The sequence below is a fragment of the Juglans regia genome, chromosome 7 (assembly GCF_001411555.2).
Source record: "Juglans regia cultivar Chandler chromosome 7, Walnut 2.0, whole genome shotgun sequence".
Classification (NCBI taxonomy): Eukaryota; Viridiplantae; Streptophyta; class Magnoliopsida; order Fagales; family Juglandaceae; genus Juglans; species Juglans regia.
In genome coordinates this window covers 87,078-105,484 of record NC_049907.1, presented here as the reverse complement: position 1 = coordinate 105,484, position 18,407 = coordinate 87,078, and the positions used below count along the sequence as shown (strand labels likewise).

The 18,407-nt window shown below is 38.1% G+C and overlaps 1 protein-coding gene across 3 annotated transcripts; it reads right to left on the bottom strand.

The window, feature by feature from the left end:
• Positions 1–2,072: 2,072 nt before the first annotated feature.
• Positions 2,073–18,197, bottom strand: LOC108980963 (putative membrane-bound O-acyltransferase C24H6.01c). Of its 3 annotated transcripts, none has more exons than XM_018952058.2 (19): positions 17,805–18,184; positions 17,656–17,720; positions 17,410–17,591; positions 17,221–17,269; positions 15,585–15,688; positions 14,630–14,694; positions 13,103–13,173; positions 8,496–8,555; positions 8,244–8,357; positions 6,977–7,101; positions 6,844–6,895; positions 6,076–6,138; positions 5,269–5,378; positions 5,088–5,180; positions 4,887–4,968; positions 3,659–3,736; positions 2,702–2,774; positions 2,561–2,610; positions 2,073–2,451 (listed from the first exon to the last, which is right to left on the bottom strand). In XM_018952058.2, the coding sequence occupies exons 1-19, from the start codon at positions 17,935–17,937 to the stop codon at positions 2,410–2,412; spliced, it is 1,611 nt and encodes a 536-aa protein (XP_018807603.1). In that variant the 5' UTR covers positions 17,938–18,184; the 3' UTR covers positions 2,073–2,409. The 3 variants fall into 3 exon arrangements, 2 of the variants coding, with proteins under 2 accessions (XP_018807603.1, XP_035547775.1); XR_001994501.2 differs by lacking the exon at positions 2,073–2,451 and adding an exon at positions 3,161–3,295 and having other exon boundaries at positions 2,579–2,610; positions 17,805–18,187; XM_035691882.1 differs by lacking the exon at positions 17,656–17,720 and having other exon boundaries at positions 17,805–18,197.
• Between the last annotated feature and the right edge of the window lie 210 nt (positions 18,198–18,407).

Genomic DNA, 18,407 nt, shown 5'->3' with positions numbered 1-18,407 from the left:
GTAATAGGTATGGACTCAATTTATTATAACCATAAGCAATAAGTTCTAAACTTTTCTTAATTCTTCTTTCAAAATAATTCATAACTTTTAAAATAAATGTATTCGAAAATATTATTGATAATAAATATTATATATAATTATTTTAAAAATATTTCTAGTATACAAATCTCAAACTGCTAAGCTCTTGTTCAACTTCGGTGAAGCGAGCCCAAGTACATCACCATAATCCTTGAGACTGTTGGGGGTAGTTTGGAAGTCTCAGAACAGACCTATCGGAGTCATTGTGTTATGACATCAACATAAAACATCAGTCGAAACACAATTAAATATGAAGAAAAAGAAGTACTGGATCTTTAGCCAACATGTCACATAGACACTCGGCCATAGCCAAGGCAAAAGATGTTCCCTTTGCCCGGTAGATCAAGCATTTCTCTTCACATTTTCGTACCTCTCCCTCTCTCTGTTAATCAATGCTGCTTCGTCGCCCTACACTCAGCTTTGAGAGAGTTGAAAGAGATTGAAGATTCCCACTATTTCTTTTCATTTTTTTTTCAACTTGATTTATTTTCATTTTTATCATCTGAGTCATTCCTCTTTTCCTCTAAATGAAGCATTTTTGCCAAGTGGGTTTATCCTTTCGTGCATAACCCAATTTCTTTTTGGTGGTTGGAAAAAAGTGGCTCTGTTTCACTCTAACACCATGAGATGGATTCTTAGAAAATAAGGGTTATTTTTCTTATATTCTTTGTTTTCTTTTTTAACATTAAAATTTTGCCGATCTTGTCGAAGTCTTATTTCTTAAAGTGTTTTTGAAAATTCCATTTTGGAGGCTCTGCAAATTAAAGCTTGTTTCATAAAGAGTGTTTTACAATTTCACTGAAAAATTTGGTTGTTTGGGTGTACTTGGTGGTAAAGTTGAATCTTTACACTATTTCTGGTTCTCTTGAGATGGATTTTTGTTTATTTAGTGGGGGTTGCGTTTTGACTACGAAAAAAATAGATTTCAGACAATTGGAGTGCGGCGAGAATGCAAGGAAACTACGCATATGGAAGCGTCAGTGAATAGTCTCTCTCACAAAACATAACCGCCATGCCACCTAAGAAAGAGTGCGTAACATCAGTATAGGTAGCATTACTCATCAGGTAAATGGATTATTTTCATATTTCTCTATGAAGACAGAGCAAGGAAAGTAAAGAAAAAGTGAGTGAAGTGTTATTGAGCTTGCAAGCCAGTTGGGAAGGTTGTTTTAGGGATTAGAAATCCTTGTGAGGTACGGAAGGCTTATCCGCCTTATAGTCTTGTACCAACGTTCAATGGAAAATTGCTTAATAAGAAATTGCCATATCCAGGCTTATCCAGCTTGGAACTATATACAATGTTGAGATTACACAAAGAGATCTCACACACTGATGTGACACGCTATCAATATGCCACGTGTCTATTTTTTCTAGTCCCTCATTCTCCACTTTCCCTCTCTCCCCTCTTTCCCCCTTCAGCCGTGCGCCTCACACGACTCGGTCTCCCAGACACAACAGCGTTGCAGGCCACCACCAGCAGCCATTCCCCCTCACCGATGACCAGACCTAATCCCCCACAGTGCAACCCCTCTCCCTCTCCTTCTCCCGAAATCGAACTCCTCTCACACAACTTCTCCCTCTCACCGCTGCCAGCAATGCCATCACAGCCCAACTACACCATCGCATCCAGCCCCTCATCGACGTAAGCCTTTCCCCCAGCCACCGAGCCCTTCTCTCTCTCCCTTCTCCCCGAACAGCGCCTCCCTCTTTCGGTAACCTCCTTATCGGCACTCCACGTCGATGGTGCCGCTTAGATTGCCGACATCTTCTATCAACCATGAGGTGGTCATCGACAACCATGGCTGGCGTAGAGAGTGGGCACGGGGAGATGGCAGGGGGCAGGAACGAGGGGAGGGGGAGAAAGGAAAAGAAATAAAAAAAAAAAAAAAAAAAATAGGCGGAGACGTGACACACTGGTAAAGTGCTACATTAGTGTGTAGGATTCCTTTGTAAAATCTCTCTGTATCTATAGTGTTTTCCTTCCAGATATAGTATTAGGATAAAAATTATGCAATAAAATTTGTAGTCCAATCGAAATCGATGTAACACAATCCAGCTAATCCAATCCATCCCGCCAAAAGTGACTCAAAAAAGAAAAAAAAAAACGATACAAGAGAATGTACAACACTAAATTCTTGCTCTCAACCAGACTCCATGATTGTACAGCAAAATCTCCGAAATAACTGGAGGTCATCAACATGAATAATTAATACCCTTATCACTAATAATAATAGTTCATGTCCGAGTCATGCCCACAATTTCACTTGCTAATTTCGGCCACGTCAACATTCAGCAGTGGGATACCTAGTGAAGCTTCACAGGCCACTTGCTTTAGTGCCTTGTCGGCTTCGAATCATCAATGTGAAACATAAGCTACAAAAAAAGGGGGGTGCAGAAAAATGCTTATTAATAACCAGATCCTCAAGGTGCCAAGAATTCTCTCAAAAGATCAAACTTACAACAATACTTTCCAAGCCATTACCTTTGTCCCAACATAAAATGTCAAAAACATGAAACCCAGAACAGACAGTCCTGTATGATTTAAGTTTGCATTAACGCCAAATCTACATTTGTGAGGGCAAACAAAGAAACCTACGTAAAAGGATATGATATTTTGGCATACCTTCTTGGAGGAATTGTGATACCAACCAATTCATGCCCGATGGTCCAATAACATAACCAACAAGGTTTGCCACCTACACAACGACCGTTTGAGAGGTAATGCATGTGGGGATAGGCATTTGAATACGACATCTATATTTATTTAGCATTTACCATATTTTCATAACACTGTTAAGACACTGCTTTTTCATTATTATCAGTTTGGTAACTATATTTTACATAATGAAGTAGTTGAAATGATATTTATGCACATGTGCACTATATGTGATTGACAAATGATCCCTCCTATGTGTTAAAATTAACTGTAATATTTCTTAGTAAAAACTTCTTACAATTGCCAGGAGTTAACTAAATGCTGAAGTAGTACCAAGAATTTGTGGATGCAGAGGTTTCAATTTTTATTTGCTATTTCCTTCACTTACTAAACTTGCGTGCAATGCAACTCATATTGACCATTTACCTTGTCCTTGCCCACCTAGGTATCCAACAAAGATTACGTAGAACAACTGACTTAGGTTTCAACATTTTCAAGAGTGGAAAGGCATCATTTCTTTGCTCAAAGAAAGCAAAGATAATATCTTCTTTATTTTAAAGCCTGAATCAAAAGAAGAGACGCTTCAGAATTATTATTTTTTATCATTGTCTTGATATAATTTACAAGAAATCAGATAAGTTTCTAGGAAATTTTCAGAACAAAGATCCTGGACATAGTGCCTCCTCAATTGGAAACTCAAAATTATTCTCATGGCAATGGCTCTTTTTTTTTTTGATAAGTATCTAATGGCAATGGCTCTTACCTACCAGTTACTAGTTCACCAAATACATTACCAGTTTAGACAAGTATCACAGACTAATTAAGTACTTGCCAGTTACTGCATGTTAATTTAGGGAATATAACATTTATCCTTTTGATAGGTATTTTTTATGGTATTGCTATAAGCATAGTGCAAGGACAGACCATGAGACAAGTAATGGTGATAGCACCGGCAAGGGCTCTAAGTTCTCGAAAAACAAACTCCCCAAAAGCACTGTCAACCTGACAATTAAATAGAGTAGAAAATAAATATTCAAAATGCTGTCAGAGTACAAAGAAATTTTAAGAAAAGCATGATAAGAATGTTACAGTATATACCTACAATGAAAGCACAAACAACAATAACAACAGTAACAATCAAATAGAGATGTTTTAGTGCACCAACAGAGATCTCTATTCAGCCATTCCTAAGAAAAGGTCTTCATCTAGGTGTGATTCTTTTGTGCTTTTGCAAAGGTTGCATCTTTTATCCCTAGTAGAGACATTTTCAATTCAAAATGAAAGCACCACCATTACCATCTCTTATTGACTCCACCATAAATGTGAAAGATCGGTATAATATAAGCATACTCAAGCACCAAGGTGACCACTTGCTTTTGAACTCTCAAATGGCATGAGATTCTTTCATATGAAAATGAAGATGATGGAGATCAAAACGGTGGCTTTCTAAGAAGGACAAATCTGGAGGCTTCACCATGGCAGGTTGATTGTGTCTAGTGTAGAGTATTTGGACAGAAATGAATAAAAGGGCCTTCCAAGGGGTGAATCTATCTTCCAACTCAAGATGAGTTTTTAGCAAGCTGCTTATGGATGTCCACCTCTTCCTCCTCCACTAGGCTGTATTCTCTTATGGATTCTATTGATTGTTTCTCTCCTGAGATAAGTTTCTGTTCCTTCTATTTTATTTTCTTATTTTGGTATCCAAATGTACTCACTTGCAAACATCCCATGTACCTCAGTGGTAACCCCCTGTCATCTCTTATAATAGTTGCTCGATCATAAATCCACTCAACCACTTGTTATTCTTACTGCATAGACTACACAACACAAGTCTAGGGTGAAGGAACCAAGTTCTTCTTATGGTTGGCAAGAAAATTAGGAAAAAATGAAGGGAAAAAAGAAAGAAAAATAATCTCAACCAGAGTGGATATAATAATTAGTATTGAAAGTCATTCCATGGTACCCGTATTTTTTTCAGGTTAAATGAGTCGTGACTCGTATTTCAAATCATAGTGATAGGAAAATTTTCTACTTTTCTGAAAACACATAATATGATTCTTGTTGGGAAAAAAACAAAACTAGCCAACTGCAACACAATTACTAAAATGAAGTAATTTCTGGCAAATAGATGTGGCAGATAGACATGTATCACCTGAAATGTAGTTGCTGCTGATTTTAGCATCATTTCTGGAACAAAGAACAAGCATGTTAACCATGCCCATGAAAGAAGCTTCCTAATGTCAAAGACAATAAGAGCTCAGAAGAGTTGCAGCATTGAACTATCTTCTGCTTCTATTTTACCAAATAGAAACAAATAATTAAGAAGAAAAAACTCTATGAAAGCTAGGATTACCACTCTAAATCATGCCATATGGCAACAAATGTGAATATAACCCATACGTTAAGTAGCTTCTTCTGAGATCCCCCTAGAGGAATGTACATATACCTAAAATTGCAATCTTTATGAGACATACATGACATAGTCAAAGACAGGATTAGATGAGAAAACAAAAGTAAAGGAGTGAATGTTGCACCTCACAAGCCATTTGTTGTAGGAAGCATGCCAGTTTTTCCAAAAGCTTTCCAGGTTGTGGCAATTATTAATGCACCTTGGCATATTCTCTGGGGCTTCAATACCACATATCTACAGGCGCATAATTACAAGAAATGAGATTTTCCCCCACTGTACTCAGCCGTCAATGCCCAAAACTTAAAACTTCTTACAACTAAAGTTCACATTAAGCTAATCTAGGGCTATACAATACAATGAAGATGTAAAAGAAAGCTTAATAATTTGAATGGACAGCTTCTTTGGGAAAGATCCTCACTTTGCAATTTAAGGTAACGCCAACTCATTGTTATGGATTGGTGTTGTATGTGCAAAAAGAGTGGGGAGTCCGCTCATCATTTATTATTTCATGGCGAGATTGCCATGATCTTATGGAATGATTTCTTCACTAGTGGGACTAGCTTTGGGTGATGCCAAGACAGGCGATCGATCTCCTAGCTTCTTGGAGAGGTCTTAAGAGTAACTCTCAGATTGCAGCAATATGGAAGATGGTCCTAAGGAAGCTTCGAAGATTGAGAGCGATCAATTGATGAGCTTATAGTTTTTTTTTTTCAGTACTTTATCCCATTGGTCGGTTGTAATTGATTTTATGGAATGGCCTTCCATGAATTTCTTGTATCTCTAATCTAGCTCGCACAAGCGATGCTCTTGTATATGTCCCATATATCTGGGCTTTTGCCTATTCTAATGATCAATAATTTGTTTGCTGATAAAAAATACTTAATTCAGTATTAAAAATGAAGCAAAAAAATTATAACTGCAACTAACATACCAGTGACCAAAATCGAAAATAGCGCCAGATGAGAAAAAACTTTAGCCACATGAAGTTTAAGACCTGATCATCATAAAGAAAGTATGACATGCATTCTGTCAGTGAATGGGGGAAATTCAAAATACATCCTACAACTCAGAAGGTAAAACTCAAAAAAGAGAAGTAATATCATTTCCTTGTTTATGTAGAAGCATAATTGCTCACCAGGCAGTGGAAATCTTTTTTGTTTTTATGGATATGCCTTACTTTTTTTTAAGTAAAACAAATAGATGTTTAAGCTTTAAAATATGGATAGTTCCTTGTAAAACAAATTTTCTCAGTATCATACTCACTGAAGTGAATAATTTTGAAGTTCCACAACAACGTGTGGCTCATAAGTATTATGGAAAACTGTATTATCTCCCAATTCCTGACTTCTTTTTGGCGGATTATTCTAGGAGCCACCTGCACTGCATTATGCCTAAGGGTACTTTGTATATAGACTGAGAATATGAGGCTATATTCCATAAGGTATACCGATTGCAAATCATGGATGTCATGAAGGATATAAATTAGAGGATCTTTAGTTGTACTGAAAATTCCAAACATCAAATCTTGATAAAATTATGGGAATCTAAATTCTATTCACACTGCTACATACAATATTTGAAAGGGATCCATTCTCAAATAATACAGTTGATCTCAGGAAAGACTAACATGGACTCTATAACTTGTATGCCCTAGAATCTAATCACAAAAAACAGTAACATGATAATCTTCAACTCTTACCCCATATCCGATAATGAATACGTCCATAGGAGCTAGCTGTTTCCACAAGCCACTATCGTGCAGAAACAAATGTTACTACTAGAAAATAAGACTAGACAAAAAAAAATTATCCTCCAGTTTCTAAGAGACTCACCTTGTTGCGAAGGCATTATAATGAAATAGATGTGTCATTAGCTCCATTAGGACAAGACTGAATATCCAACGTAAACCATAATGAGTTTTATCTCTGGCTGAATAATTATTCTGACGCACATCTAGCTGCAAGGAAATTGCAATACAGAAACTTGATGAGTATCTGACTTCTGATACATACTAATAAAAGACAAGTTATCAAAAGTAGATAAATTGATATCCAGTTAGGTTGATTATCCACTAATACATATGCTATACAAACTGTAGTTTAAAGAAGCACGGGAAAAAATCCTGGTTAGTGACAAGTAGAAAATTCAAGAAAGTTGGGTCTACCTCAACAGTTCAATAATATTCTGGATACATCAGGAGACAGATCTAAATATATTAAAAATGAACTATCCTTATAAACTCGAGTAAAAGATCAGATACCTGAAGCGTACTGTTAGGATTTGAGTTTATATGCCAAACACCCCTTGTGAAAATATGGCTGCTTGTATGGTGTTCTCTTTTCTAGTTCTAATTTCAGTATTTCATGGCTCTTTTCACCTTTGTAGTTGAGTGTGTTCGTGTATACTTTCTGCATACAGGGACAACATCCCTTTTTTCTTTAATAAAGTTTATCCTATCCATCAAAATAAAGTATGAATTGGACCATGAAGCTTACCTTATTGAGAGCGGGCACAAGCGATAGGTAACAAAGAAAGCAAGCTCTTGTGTTATTCCCAATATGGTGCTTGATATGTTGGCTTGGTAAAATGACAGATCTTGCAGGCATGGAGATAGCATGGACACAAATTTGTTGGAATGGGAGATTTTGTAGGCAGGCTGATAGTCTGGCTCAGAAGGTCATACAATTGTGCCATATGTGGTGTTTGTGGAGACAAAGGAACCCGCATCATGGAAAGCTTGCACATTTAAAGACTATGATAACTCAGTCCTGGGTTTGAAGTCGTTTAAGTTTATGTTTCATTTAGATGGCTAAAAATTGTTGCTTCACATTTACTTCTATAATTGAGTTTCTAGATGTACTAAACCTCGGGTATTAGAATTTTTATGTCTTTTTTAGGTGTTAAATTTCATACCTCCCATGTGCTGGGCTGTAACCCTTTCTTTGTACCTATTTCACAAAATTTCTGAGAGAAGAAAATATTTTACAGCAGGCTGAGAATTCACCTCAACCATAAAGGAAACCACAAAGACAAGTTCTATACAAATGAAACACTAAATAAAAGAGAGAATAAAAAATATAATCAACAGAAAAGTCAAACCTGTGATGCAAATGCATTGAAGTTTATAATTGGCCCAGCAAGGTAGAGGGGAGCATATACCAAGTAACAAATGTATGTGCTGTACGCATACTTGCCATTCTGAACGCCTCTCTCCTGGGGGGAACATACCAAAAGTCACAAAAACAAGGATATTTTCTGATAATTAAAAATAAAGGGATCCTTCAGATGATAGCTGATATGCATCCAGAAACTACGATGTTGCTGCTCACAGTTAATTAGAAGCAAGCTAACCTGCAAAGTTTGGTAGCAAGTTTTTCCTGACTTGCAAATATCGCAACGTTGAATATGCTTCTGCAACCACCAGAAAGAGAATATCAACAAAGTTACTTCTTAAGTTGTAAAGAGTTAAATCTGTGACAACATTACTTCTGCAATTACCAGATACTATCATGGAATTTTAGGGGGCTGAATGAAGAGGATAAGCACCTTTGTGTCGGGGGTTTGCTTACAGATAGGAAAACCTGATATGGTTTGTTTTCAAGAAACAAAACTGAATCACATTTCCTAAGTTTTTATGACTGCTGCCAGCACTAATGAAGGCATTTTGAAACCCCTTTTGGCCCATGATCGGATCTGTCTAGGGAACTTTAGAGTGACTTTAAAACACCTAAAAGACTAATCGTATATAGTGTGTGGCCTAAACTCTGAGAAGCATGAAAATAGCCACATTTGCATCATCCATGTGTACAAAAATGAACATACAGGCATTGTATGAGCATTCAAGGAAGGAATCAATCAGAAGTATGAAAATAGGTACCTTTTTTATTGGTAACTTAAAGAGGATAAATCAAATCTACCCTTTAGTGTAGCAAGCAACATTTAGACAGACCTGATAAATACCTTAAGTGAATAGTAATTTGTTGTGAATGCTTTCCTTAGGTCGTTAAGGAGGTGTAGAATGACGAGGCTAAGGAAGCGAGGTAAGTAGATATGATCATGCCATTGTGGGTGGCAAATTCTCAATCACATGATTTATCCAAATGTTTCCAAGTATATGCCATGGATTGTTACCTTTTACTTGGAAGCCTCTTTCTGTATCTTATATGATACATCAGAAAATGCAAGTTTTTATAAATGTTTGATGTTGCATATTTATGAACATGTCATCTTATGAAAAGTTATGATGAATGCACGAAAGGAAAGACAAATGAAAATAAAGAATGAAAGGACAATGTTGGAAGCTTGACATTTATCATATTCCTTCCATCCCTGAATCATGTGCACCTTCAGAAAGCATATTTTCAGGAATCAGCTTCAAATGTCTTCCCACCTATCTACCACATATTTCTTTTCATCGTTGCCCCCCCTTCAAATCAAATTTTATCTCAACATAAAATTCATTTGATGACATAGGGCATTATTTGAAAGTACAGAAAAAAAAAACTTCAGCCTTTTAGAAATACAAAATTATGGCACAAAGAAAGAAGGAAAAAACCTGTGGTGACTTGGGAGTGACTGAAGCCTCTTTTTTTCTTTCCGTACGTAAAACCCTAAGGAAACCACCGCCACCCTTGCCGGCAAGTGACCTCTCAACGACGTCACAGACAAAGCCGACGGGCCCCAGCGACTTCGCTGAGGGCCATCCGGCATCGGTCCTGAGGAGAGAGAAACCACCACGAAGCGTGAAATCCTTAGAAACCAGATCTGCCGCCACCCATCATTGCCGGCAAGAGACACCGCACCGTCATCACAGATAAAGCCGACAGACCTAGCGACTTCGCTGAGGGCCTGTCCGGCGTCGGTCCAATCTCCGGCGACCTAGATCTCGCTGTATTGTCTCTCAGAGTACTCTGGCGATCCTCCCGAAGGCTCCATTGGTCGTGCCGTCGACTCAAAAGGCTCCGGCGAGTACTTCTGTGTCTCCTGTGAGCATGACTCTGCAATGCTTGCAGTGCTTACAGTGAGCACGACCTGGAGTCCAAGACAAGCCCAATGGATTTCTGATCTGGTTTCTCTGAGATGACAAATGGTTGTTGAAGAAGGGAAGTGGGTCAGTATGGGTTCTTCTATGGAGTTGGTCATAAAATCTAAATCCTTTACAATGGTGAAGGGGGGGAACATGTTGGTCATTACTGAAAGGAGTCAAATGGTGATATCTAAGTTGGTTCTAGGCTCAACAACAGTATAGTGGCTGGCCAAGGCCATGGAAGCGTGCACTAAGGATGTGAAACAAGATTTTTTCTCCACTGTCTGGGAAGGTAGACACAGCTTCATGGCTCATCACTGCTCAAATGCTCGAGGACATTATATGGCGGTGGAGGAGTATGGTGGTGGTGGGAGGAGGAATTTTATTTTCATTTATGAAGAGGGAGGTAGTGGCTGGAAAAGGATGGGGGAGGTGCTGCGTGATTTTTCCTTCGACAAGAGAGGGAGTGACAACTTAGAAGGACAAGGTGGTGCAGAGAGGGAGAACTTGGAGGTGCATAAAGACCTAAGTACATCCTCGGTGGTGAGGCGATCCCATGCGGCAGCTCTAAAGACAGGTCATGCTTCGGGGATTCAAAGGGTGGGGGGTCCTCAAGACCAGCTTGTTGAGATGCACAATTCTTTAAAGCAGATGGAAACCCAACTTGTCGAGTTGAAGGCAACGTAGCTTTCTTGTCTACAAAAATAGATTGGCTTTCAACTGGAGGCAACAGGGTGGTAAGAAACAAGATAAGCCTGAATCCTTTAAACTCATAAAAAGGAAAACGGAAGATTGGATTCGGCCCTGTCCCTATAACCAGCTCCAGGAGAGTATGGCAGGTCAAAAGGAAATCTGGGTTATTTGAAGTAGAGTCTACATCAGGTATTGGCGTAGAGACATCAGTAATGGAATGTCATTCGCCTCGTGTAACACAAGATAGTTCAATAGTCGGTATTACACCCTTGGTCCCCGAAGAAACTATGGCTCCCTCGTCAGAGTTGAAGGAAAAGGGTGTACTGTCGAGATCTAAAGGAGATGTAGGATCCGCCATCACCCCAGAGGTGAAGGGACTTGCTGTCACCCCAGAATCTCCAATGGAGACCCCGACACCATTGGAGAGAACAAATGGAGTTACTGGAGAACCAATGGGTTTAGCGCTGGTGCCATGTGTAGAGGAATGTCTAGAGTCGGGAGTGCAGTTGGATACTGTGTCTGGGGATATTGTGGCTCCTCTAGTCTCTCTTCCTCCAATAGCGGATTGGATTATGCCTAAAGTTAACAAGATTCAGCAGTTCGTGGGAATTTCACATGGAAAATGTGAAGACCAATTTAAAGAACTAATTACTGCGATTGAGGCAAGCCACACCCTTGAGACCAAATCAAGTTTCAAGAAAAGCAGGGAGTTACAGCGTCTTTTTTTTACTATCAACTACGAAGCTAAGGGTGGTAGCTCTATTAGAGGAAAGTCTAAAGGGAGGGCATTGTGAAGACGGGGAATCAAGGTGTTAGGGTTGGTGTTCGGGTAGAGTTTTAGTTCTACGGGAAACAAGGGGTTGGGATCGGGTCTGGTGTATTTTTTGTTGTTTTTTTTTATGGGCTTGGGTCATTTTGGGCAAGGTGTTTTCTTGTATACATTCAGTGTACTTGGTTTCTCCTTTTAATATATATAATATTTTTACTCATCAAAAAACAAAAGAAAAAAGGAGGAAATCTAAAGGTTTTATTGTGGAATGGAGGGAGTAAACCATCATTGCCACAGGCTTAGACAAAAATCTTTTCTCTATAAGCAAAATAAATTTGATTGAATCAAGTAATAAGGCGTAGCTCAAGTACACATGACGTATACAAGAGAGAACACCTAGTTACAAGTTAGGAGCTAGGAAAAGGATACAAGAAAATCATGAAAACTAGCCCCATAAAAAACAATAGTAGATTTAGGGGCCCAAAGAAATAACGTATGAAAATAAAAACATATAAGTTCTTCTAATGACGTTCTCAATCTTCAAAAGTTTGGCCATTTCTTTCAAGCCAAATACACCATATGACATAGAGGAATCATTTTCCATATGGCAGCAATTTGGGGGTAACCCTAAAACCCTCTCCAACAAGCTAAAAGATTCACCACCCTCCTAGGCATCACCAATGCAATTCCAATCCTATAAAAAATCCCATCCCATAAAACCCTTGCCCCCCTCACAATGAAGTAATAAATGATCCACGGATTTAACCACACTTTTTACACATATAGCACCGATCCAAAACAATGACTCCACGCTTTCTCAAATTGTCCACAGTCAGAATTTTCCCATGGAAAGTCATCTAACCAAAGAAAGCAACCTTGGGATGCACCTTACTCCTCCAAATGCATTTCCAAGGTTATGGTTCGACTTGGCATAACCATGTACAAGGATAGCACCATGAACTTCTTATTCCCAAAATGAATTTAAAGCAACATATCCACCTCACCACTGCCAATGCTTGAAGCATACAGCAACCTGAAAATTTTGGAAATTTCACCCACTTCCCAATTCGGGCATCTCAAAGAAAATGCACATTCCACTGTAAAGATCCACTAGAGCCGTCCAGATGATCCGCCACTGAAGCATACTGATCATAAGCAATCCTGAAGAGGGTAGGAAAGGCAATCTTGAGGGTCATATCACCACACCAAATTTCATGCCAAAATTTGACCCAGGATCCCTCACCAAAGACAAATCTAAATGTCACCCCAAAAAAAAAAACCCAATTAGACAAACCCAGCAGATGAGTATTTTTTTTATGGGTAATGAAAAATTTATTAGAAAATGCAAGGCATAGCTTAAGAACAAAGGATGTACTAAAAAAAAATCTAGTAGATGAATATTAAGTAGAGACCAGGCTGATCCACACAATAAAAGGAGGAAGAAAATGGAAGTCACAAAGACAAATGTACCTTCTGATCAAAATGAGAATATTTATCTGCCCAATGGTAATCATATCCAAAGCTTATCATCCGCAAAACAACTGTAACAGGAAATGAAAATTGAAACAGAACCACATAAAGAAACATTAGTTGCTGATGTCTGAAGAACTAAAAGTCAGAACCTATAATTTCGAATTATGCTTCCATTTTATGTGAAAAATCTTGTTTGTAGGCCCCAGACAGAAACAAATCAAGTGGTTTTCTTTTGACTAACTGGATAGACTGTTTAACAGAATGAAGAGTCAGGATTCTACTTGCAATGGACAGATTACACATTCTTAATCTCATTATAATAAATTTTCAAGGCTAAAACTCCTAATTTCATGGAGTTTCAACTGATTTAGTCACATCAAGACAAAAAAGTGTCCTGCTAATCCTAGCTCCTCCACTGGCTATATGATGTAAAGAGGTTCCCTTCTTAGTGCACGTTGTCATTATGAAGAAAAAAAGGCTATAACTTCTTATGTGGTGCTCAAACATCTAAAGGGTCAATATACATTGCCGCATGCGTTAACAAGTATTGACTAAAACCTATAAAATAGATATATCAGATTACTGCTTTAAACTCATAAGATTATACCATAGAAGGCAAACACATAACCAGGAGTACAAAAATTTTAAACACCATGATGATTCAATGACACTCGGATCCCAGAAAACAGAAGGAACCAAAAGAAAATAGATTTCTAGAGAACACACATACAGCTCAAGAACAACAAAAGCAACTCAAACAGGGATAAACCTAGTCACAATAACTTATCTTCTTTCAAATCAATCAGTTCCTGAACTCATCCATCAGATAATTTGCAACACCAACAAACTAAGTCCAAAGAAACTTTCTATCTGCCAACAGCTAACTGCAACTCAGATTTAGTAATTCAATAATATCTGATAAATTCTGCCTCTCACTGCCAGGTCTTTTTTTATCCGTTTAAATAATGAATTACTTTATCACTTCATCAGAGAGTCAATTGTCCAATAAAATTCATGTCAAGTGATTTGCAGCAATATGAAAACTTGGGTTGTCCTCATTTGGATATAAAGAAAGAACCAATGGGGAGCTTACCTGCACATAAAACTGGTAAGACTGTTACATACCATGTTATTAGGAGAGCTATAGAGGTCAGATCAATGTCGTCTGGGGATGTGGATTACTATGTTATGGGAAATACAAACAATACTGACGAAATGCTAACAACATAACAATTGGACTAGATGTCAAAACTGTGTTAGGGTAACCAAATGCAGTGTTTTGGCACATAAGTTTATCAAATGTATAGATCATTTGCTCATTGGAGATAGTTTTCCTCGATAATAGTCAACTTTAGTAACATTGGTCCAGATGCAAGTCTGCCAACAAGGCAACATCCACCAACATGGCATGAAAAATGTAAATGTAATCCGATTACACAAACTATGAATCTAACAATTCCAAACCCAAGAAAAATATTGGAACTCAAATCTTAACAATCAAAAAGCTTGAGTTTGAGTAGATACCAAAGTTAAAGCATATATGCCATCTAAAGGTACCCCGGAAGTTGTCCAAAAAAGCCCACTGTTTCCTAAGCACAGCATAGAAACACAGCCATGATAAGTAGATATAGCATATATGAGTTTTTTTCCATAATATAATTTTTATTGATGATAAAAAAAGGTACCATCAAAGCACACTGGGAGTACACATCAGATATACTTAACTAGAGAAAGTAAAAAGATATAAGAAAGTCCTGAAACGGGCTGAAAACTCGAACCACTTCTTTTAACCCAACTGTACCACATTAAGCAGAATGAAATCATTTCCCATGATCTTCAGCAGTGTTCACTCTCGAATTGACCATTTTAACACACTAATAGAGCTACCACTTGTCTCGACATCACCCATATTGACCCAAAGATGTCGAAAACTGATTCACACAAAGCACTAAATATCTGTCAATGAAGTAAAAGATGATCTGCAGTTTCCCCAGCCTTTTGCACATGCAACACCACACCATTATCACAACATGCCTCTTCCATTAGTTCTCCACGGTAAGCATCTTCACTAATGCAGCCATCCAACAAAGGAGGCCATTCTTAGGAGGCATTACTTCCCCAAATGAACTTCCATGGGAAGATAACATGTCATGAGGAATCAATGCACTATAGAACAACTTGACTTCACTCTCTTGGATATGGCCCATTGCATCTTGTCTTCCCCGTTCTAGCTCAATGCACATAGAACAACCGAGCCTAGAATGCATTTATGAGGTCCATTTCCAATCCAGTGCTGCACTGATAAAAACCACTACCCATTGAGGATATCCAGTTGAAAGTTGTAAATTCTTGGCCACCGATGCTTCCTTAACTCAAGCAAGGCCAAATAGATCCAAAAAAGCCCTATGAGAGGTTGATCTTCGCACCACACATTGTAATAACTACATGATTATTTAATAAACTAGCATGCAAAACTCACCCTATCATGGAGAACGAATACCCTCCATAAACACGATTGCATAGAAGAAAAAAGATATTGAAACTCCATATTACAAGCAAGAAGTACTTCTTTCGTGCAAATATCTATAGGAAAAAAAAAACTCAGTATAAGATGAGAATAGTTAGAAACATTAGTAGATAACAATGGCAATGAACATTTCAATAACCAACTAAAGGATTAGACATAATCCAATAAGAAAGCCTGAATTTAAAAAATAAAAAAATGCTTGCAAACACACACTCACTCATATGCAATGATGAACTCAACTCAATTAAACTAAACCCTTAACTTCCATAAAACCAAATGGGCAAGAATCATCAACACGAGTAGAATGCTTAAAGTGACTTTCCGAACTATGTCAGGAACCTAGTAACTAATGGATAGGTAGGGCTGGGTAGCAAGGGCCCACTACCTGGACTGCAGGGCAACGAGCGGGCAACTTGCCTGTTATCCTGGCTTGGGCAGTCGGGGTTATAACAAACCTTTCTCCTCCTCCTCCTCCTCCTTTTTTCTCCGAAAACGATGAGTCTCAAAATATGAGGCTCATAGTTGTGCACCATGGGTCTCTGAAGAAGAGATCCACAACACGCAATCATGGGTCTCGTGTGCCTTCCAAAGTAGCTTTCTTAGTATGGACCTCCTCTCTCGAGAATATTTTGAGCACGGACAATTTGAGGAAGCGGGGTCTAATTATTATCGATTGGTGTTTTTTGTGCAAGAAGAATGGGGAATTTTTGGATCATTTATTACCGCATTGCGAAGTGACAAGAGTGTTGTGGGATAAGATCTTTAGAAGAATTGGTGTGGCTTGAGTTATGCCTTTGAGGGGGGTGGATTTAATAGCTTGCTGCAAGGATATTCAAGGCTATCCCTCAAGAGGCTGCATTTTGGAGGATGATTCCTTTGTGCATTATGTGGTATACTAGGATGGAAATGAATGGTCGGTGTTTTGAAGATAGGGAGCACACAATGGAGGAACTTCGGAACTTTTTTGTGCACACCTTATTACTCTGGTTTTCAACCATTGTGCTTTTAATTTTTTAGGGACGGGTGGAGAAAGTGTCACTCCACCTAGGCAGGATTAGGGGATGAGTGAGGGTGCTACCATCCCGTATAGGGTAGGTAGCACTATGGATAGGCACACGAGGCCTGGGAGCAATGTACTTATGATACTTAGTTGACATTCAAAATAAGTATTTAATGTTGTATAAGTTCAATGCATCCTATTTAGCAGAAAGACAAATATCCCTTCCTCATCTTGACACGATGAAAGTCATTAATTTGAGCCAGATTACCTCTAAACCCAATATACTTTTTTCTATTTTGACTTTCTCTCCCACTGAAACGAATGAGAATGGATAAGAGGCAAGTGGGATGTGCTCAATTTAATTTAGATGTTGCAAGAGTTTAACATCATTGAATTACATAAGTATCATCATCTATGAATGCAAGAATATGAAATTATGAAAGTAAAAAGAAATCGATCGGGCAAAATTTTTATCCAAACAATCAAAGAAGAAATCAAGAAAACTGAATTATTTTCTCTATGTAGAATAATTTTCTTATTAATTGCACTATTTGCTACATGATGTACACAAACTTGCATGAAACGAACCTTTACTAGAAGATAATTAAATGAAGCGATCGATAGGATGAATAGGATGCTGCACAGCAGAAAATAAACAAGACAAACAAAAATAAAGAAGGAATTAAAAATCTATGAAGATTAGAGAAACGCCATGGATCACAAAGTGTTTAAAATATTGTTCAAGCACTGAGTTGAGTTATAATGAAAAGCACATACCATGCCCCGTGCAGATATGAGAGGTATATCAAAGAAATAAAAAGCCAAACAATGGACATCCCCCTCTCTCTTAAACCAAAATAAGCCCTCGACTTATTGGCCACCAGAGTAAATATCCCAAAAACAACGGTAAGAACGGGTAAATTTCCACGAAAGTTCCTCCATTGAGCATCCGAGATATCCTGCACCAAGGAAAATTTAAAAGAAAAACAAAAGAAAAATAAGGAAAGGGGAGGGAGACAGTACATTGGGACGTTGAGTAAATATTGTGAGCCATCCGGGGCGTAAACCATGGAGTTGGGAGTAAAGATCTGTGATTTTGCGGAATCAAAAAACTTCGGAAATTAATTTTGGATTTGTTAAATCAGTGATAATTGAAATAAACTATTGATTACCGCGGGAGAGATGGAGGGATCGACGAATGATGATGGAATAGAAGGCAATCGCGTAGAGGATGAGCAAGCCGAGCTCCATACGCTTCCACCTTCTGCTATTATTACTACCGATATCAGAATCGTTCTTCTTCATGGCCTCTGGTCTCTCTACAGTCGACGAGCCGTAGAGACGGCTTTCTTCCTAACTATATATTGTTTCCTTGATTCGAGTTCTGTTAGGGAGATTCTTAGAGAATGTTAAGTTATCTTGTATGGAAAGTAGATAACGACGCTGTGATGGAATGGAGACGGATGGAAGGTGTTTGTAAAATTGCTCAAAAGAGCCACACTCTATTTATAAGTGATTTCTTGAGGGAAACCCAACCTCCTTACAATTTAAGACTCAACAGATTCGAGATAATTATTCTTCTTTTTCCTTCTCCCACTAAGAGCTTTAGTAATGGCCTATACATTTTTATATTCATCTTTATATTTATATAATATCTTCTCAAATTAGTCTGTATTAGATTATGCATCTTTAAAATTTTGCATAGTTATGAGCAGTATTTTTTCAAATTTAAAGAAATATTGTTCACTCTCCAAACATTATTTTACTATTTTTTC

Coding starts and splice junctions, on each gene's coding strand:
- LOC108980963 (XM_018952058.2), bottom strand. CDS start 17,937: ATGAAGAAGAACGATTCTGATATCGGTAGTAATAATAGCAGAAGGTGG. Junction 8,556..13,102: donor ATTCTCATTTTGATCAGAAG/GTACATTTGTCT, acceptor TGGTGGTTGCAG/AAGCATATTCAACGTTGCGA. Junction 7,102..8,243: donor TCAATGCATTTGCATCACAG/GTTTGACTTTTC, acceptor ATTTCCTTGCAG/CTAGATGTGCGTCAGAATAA.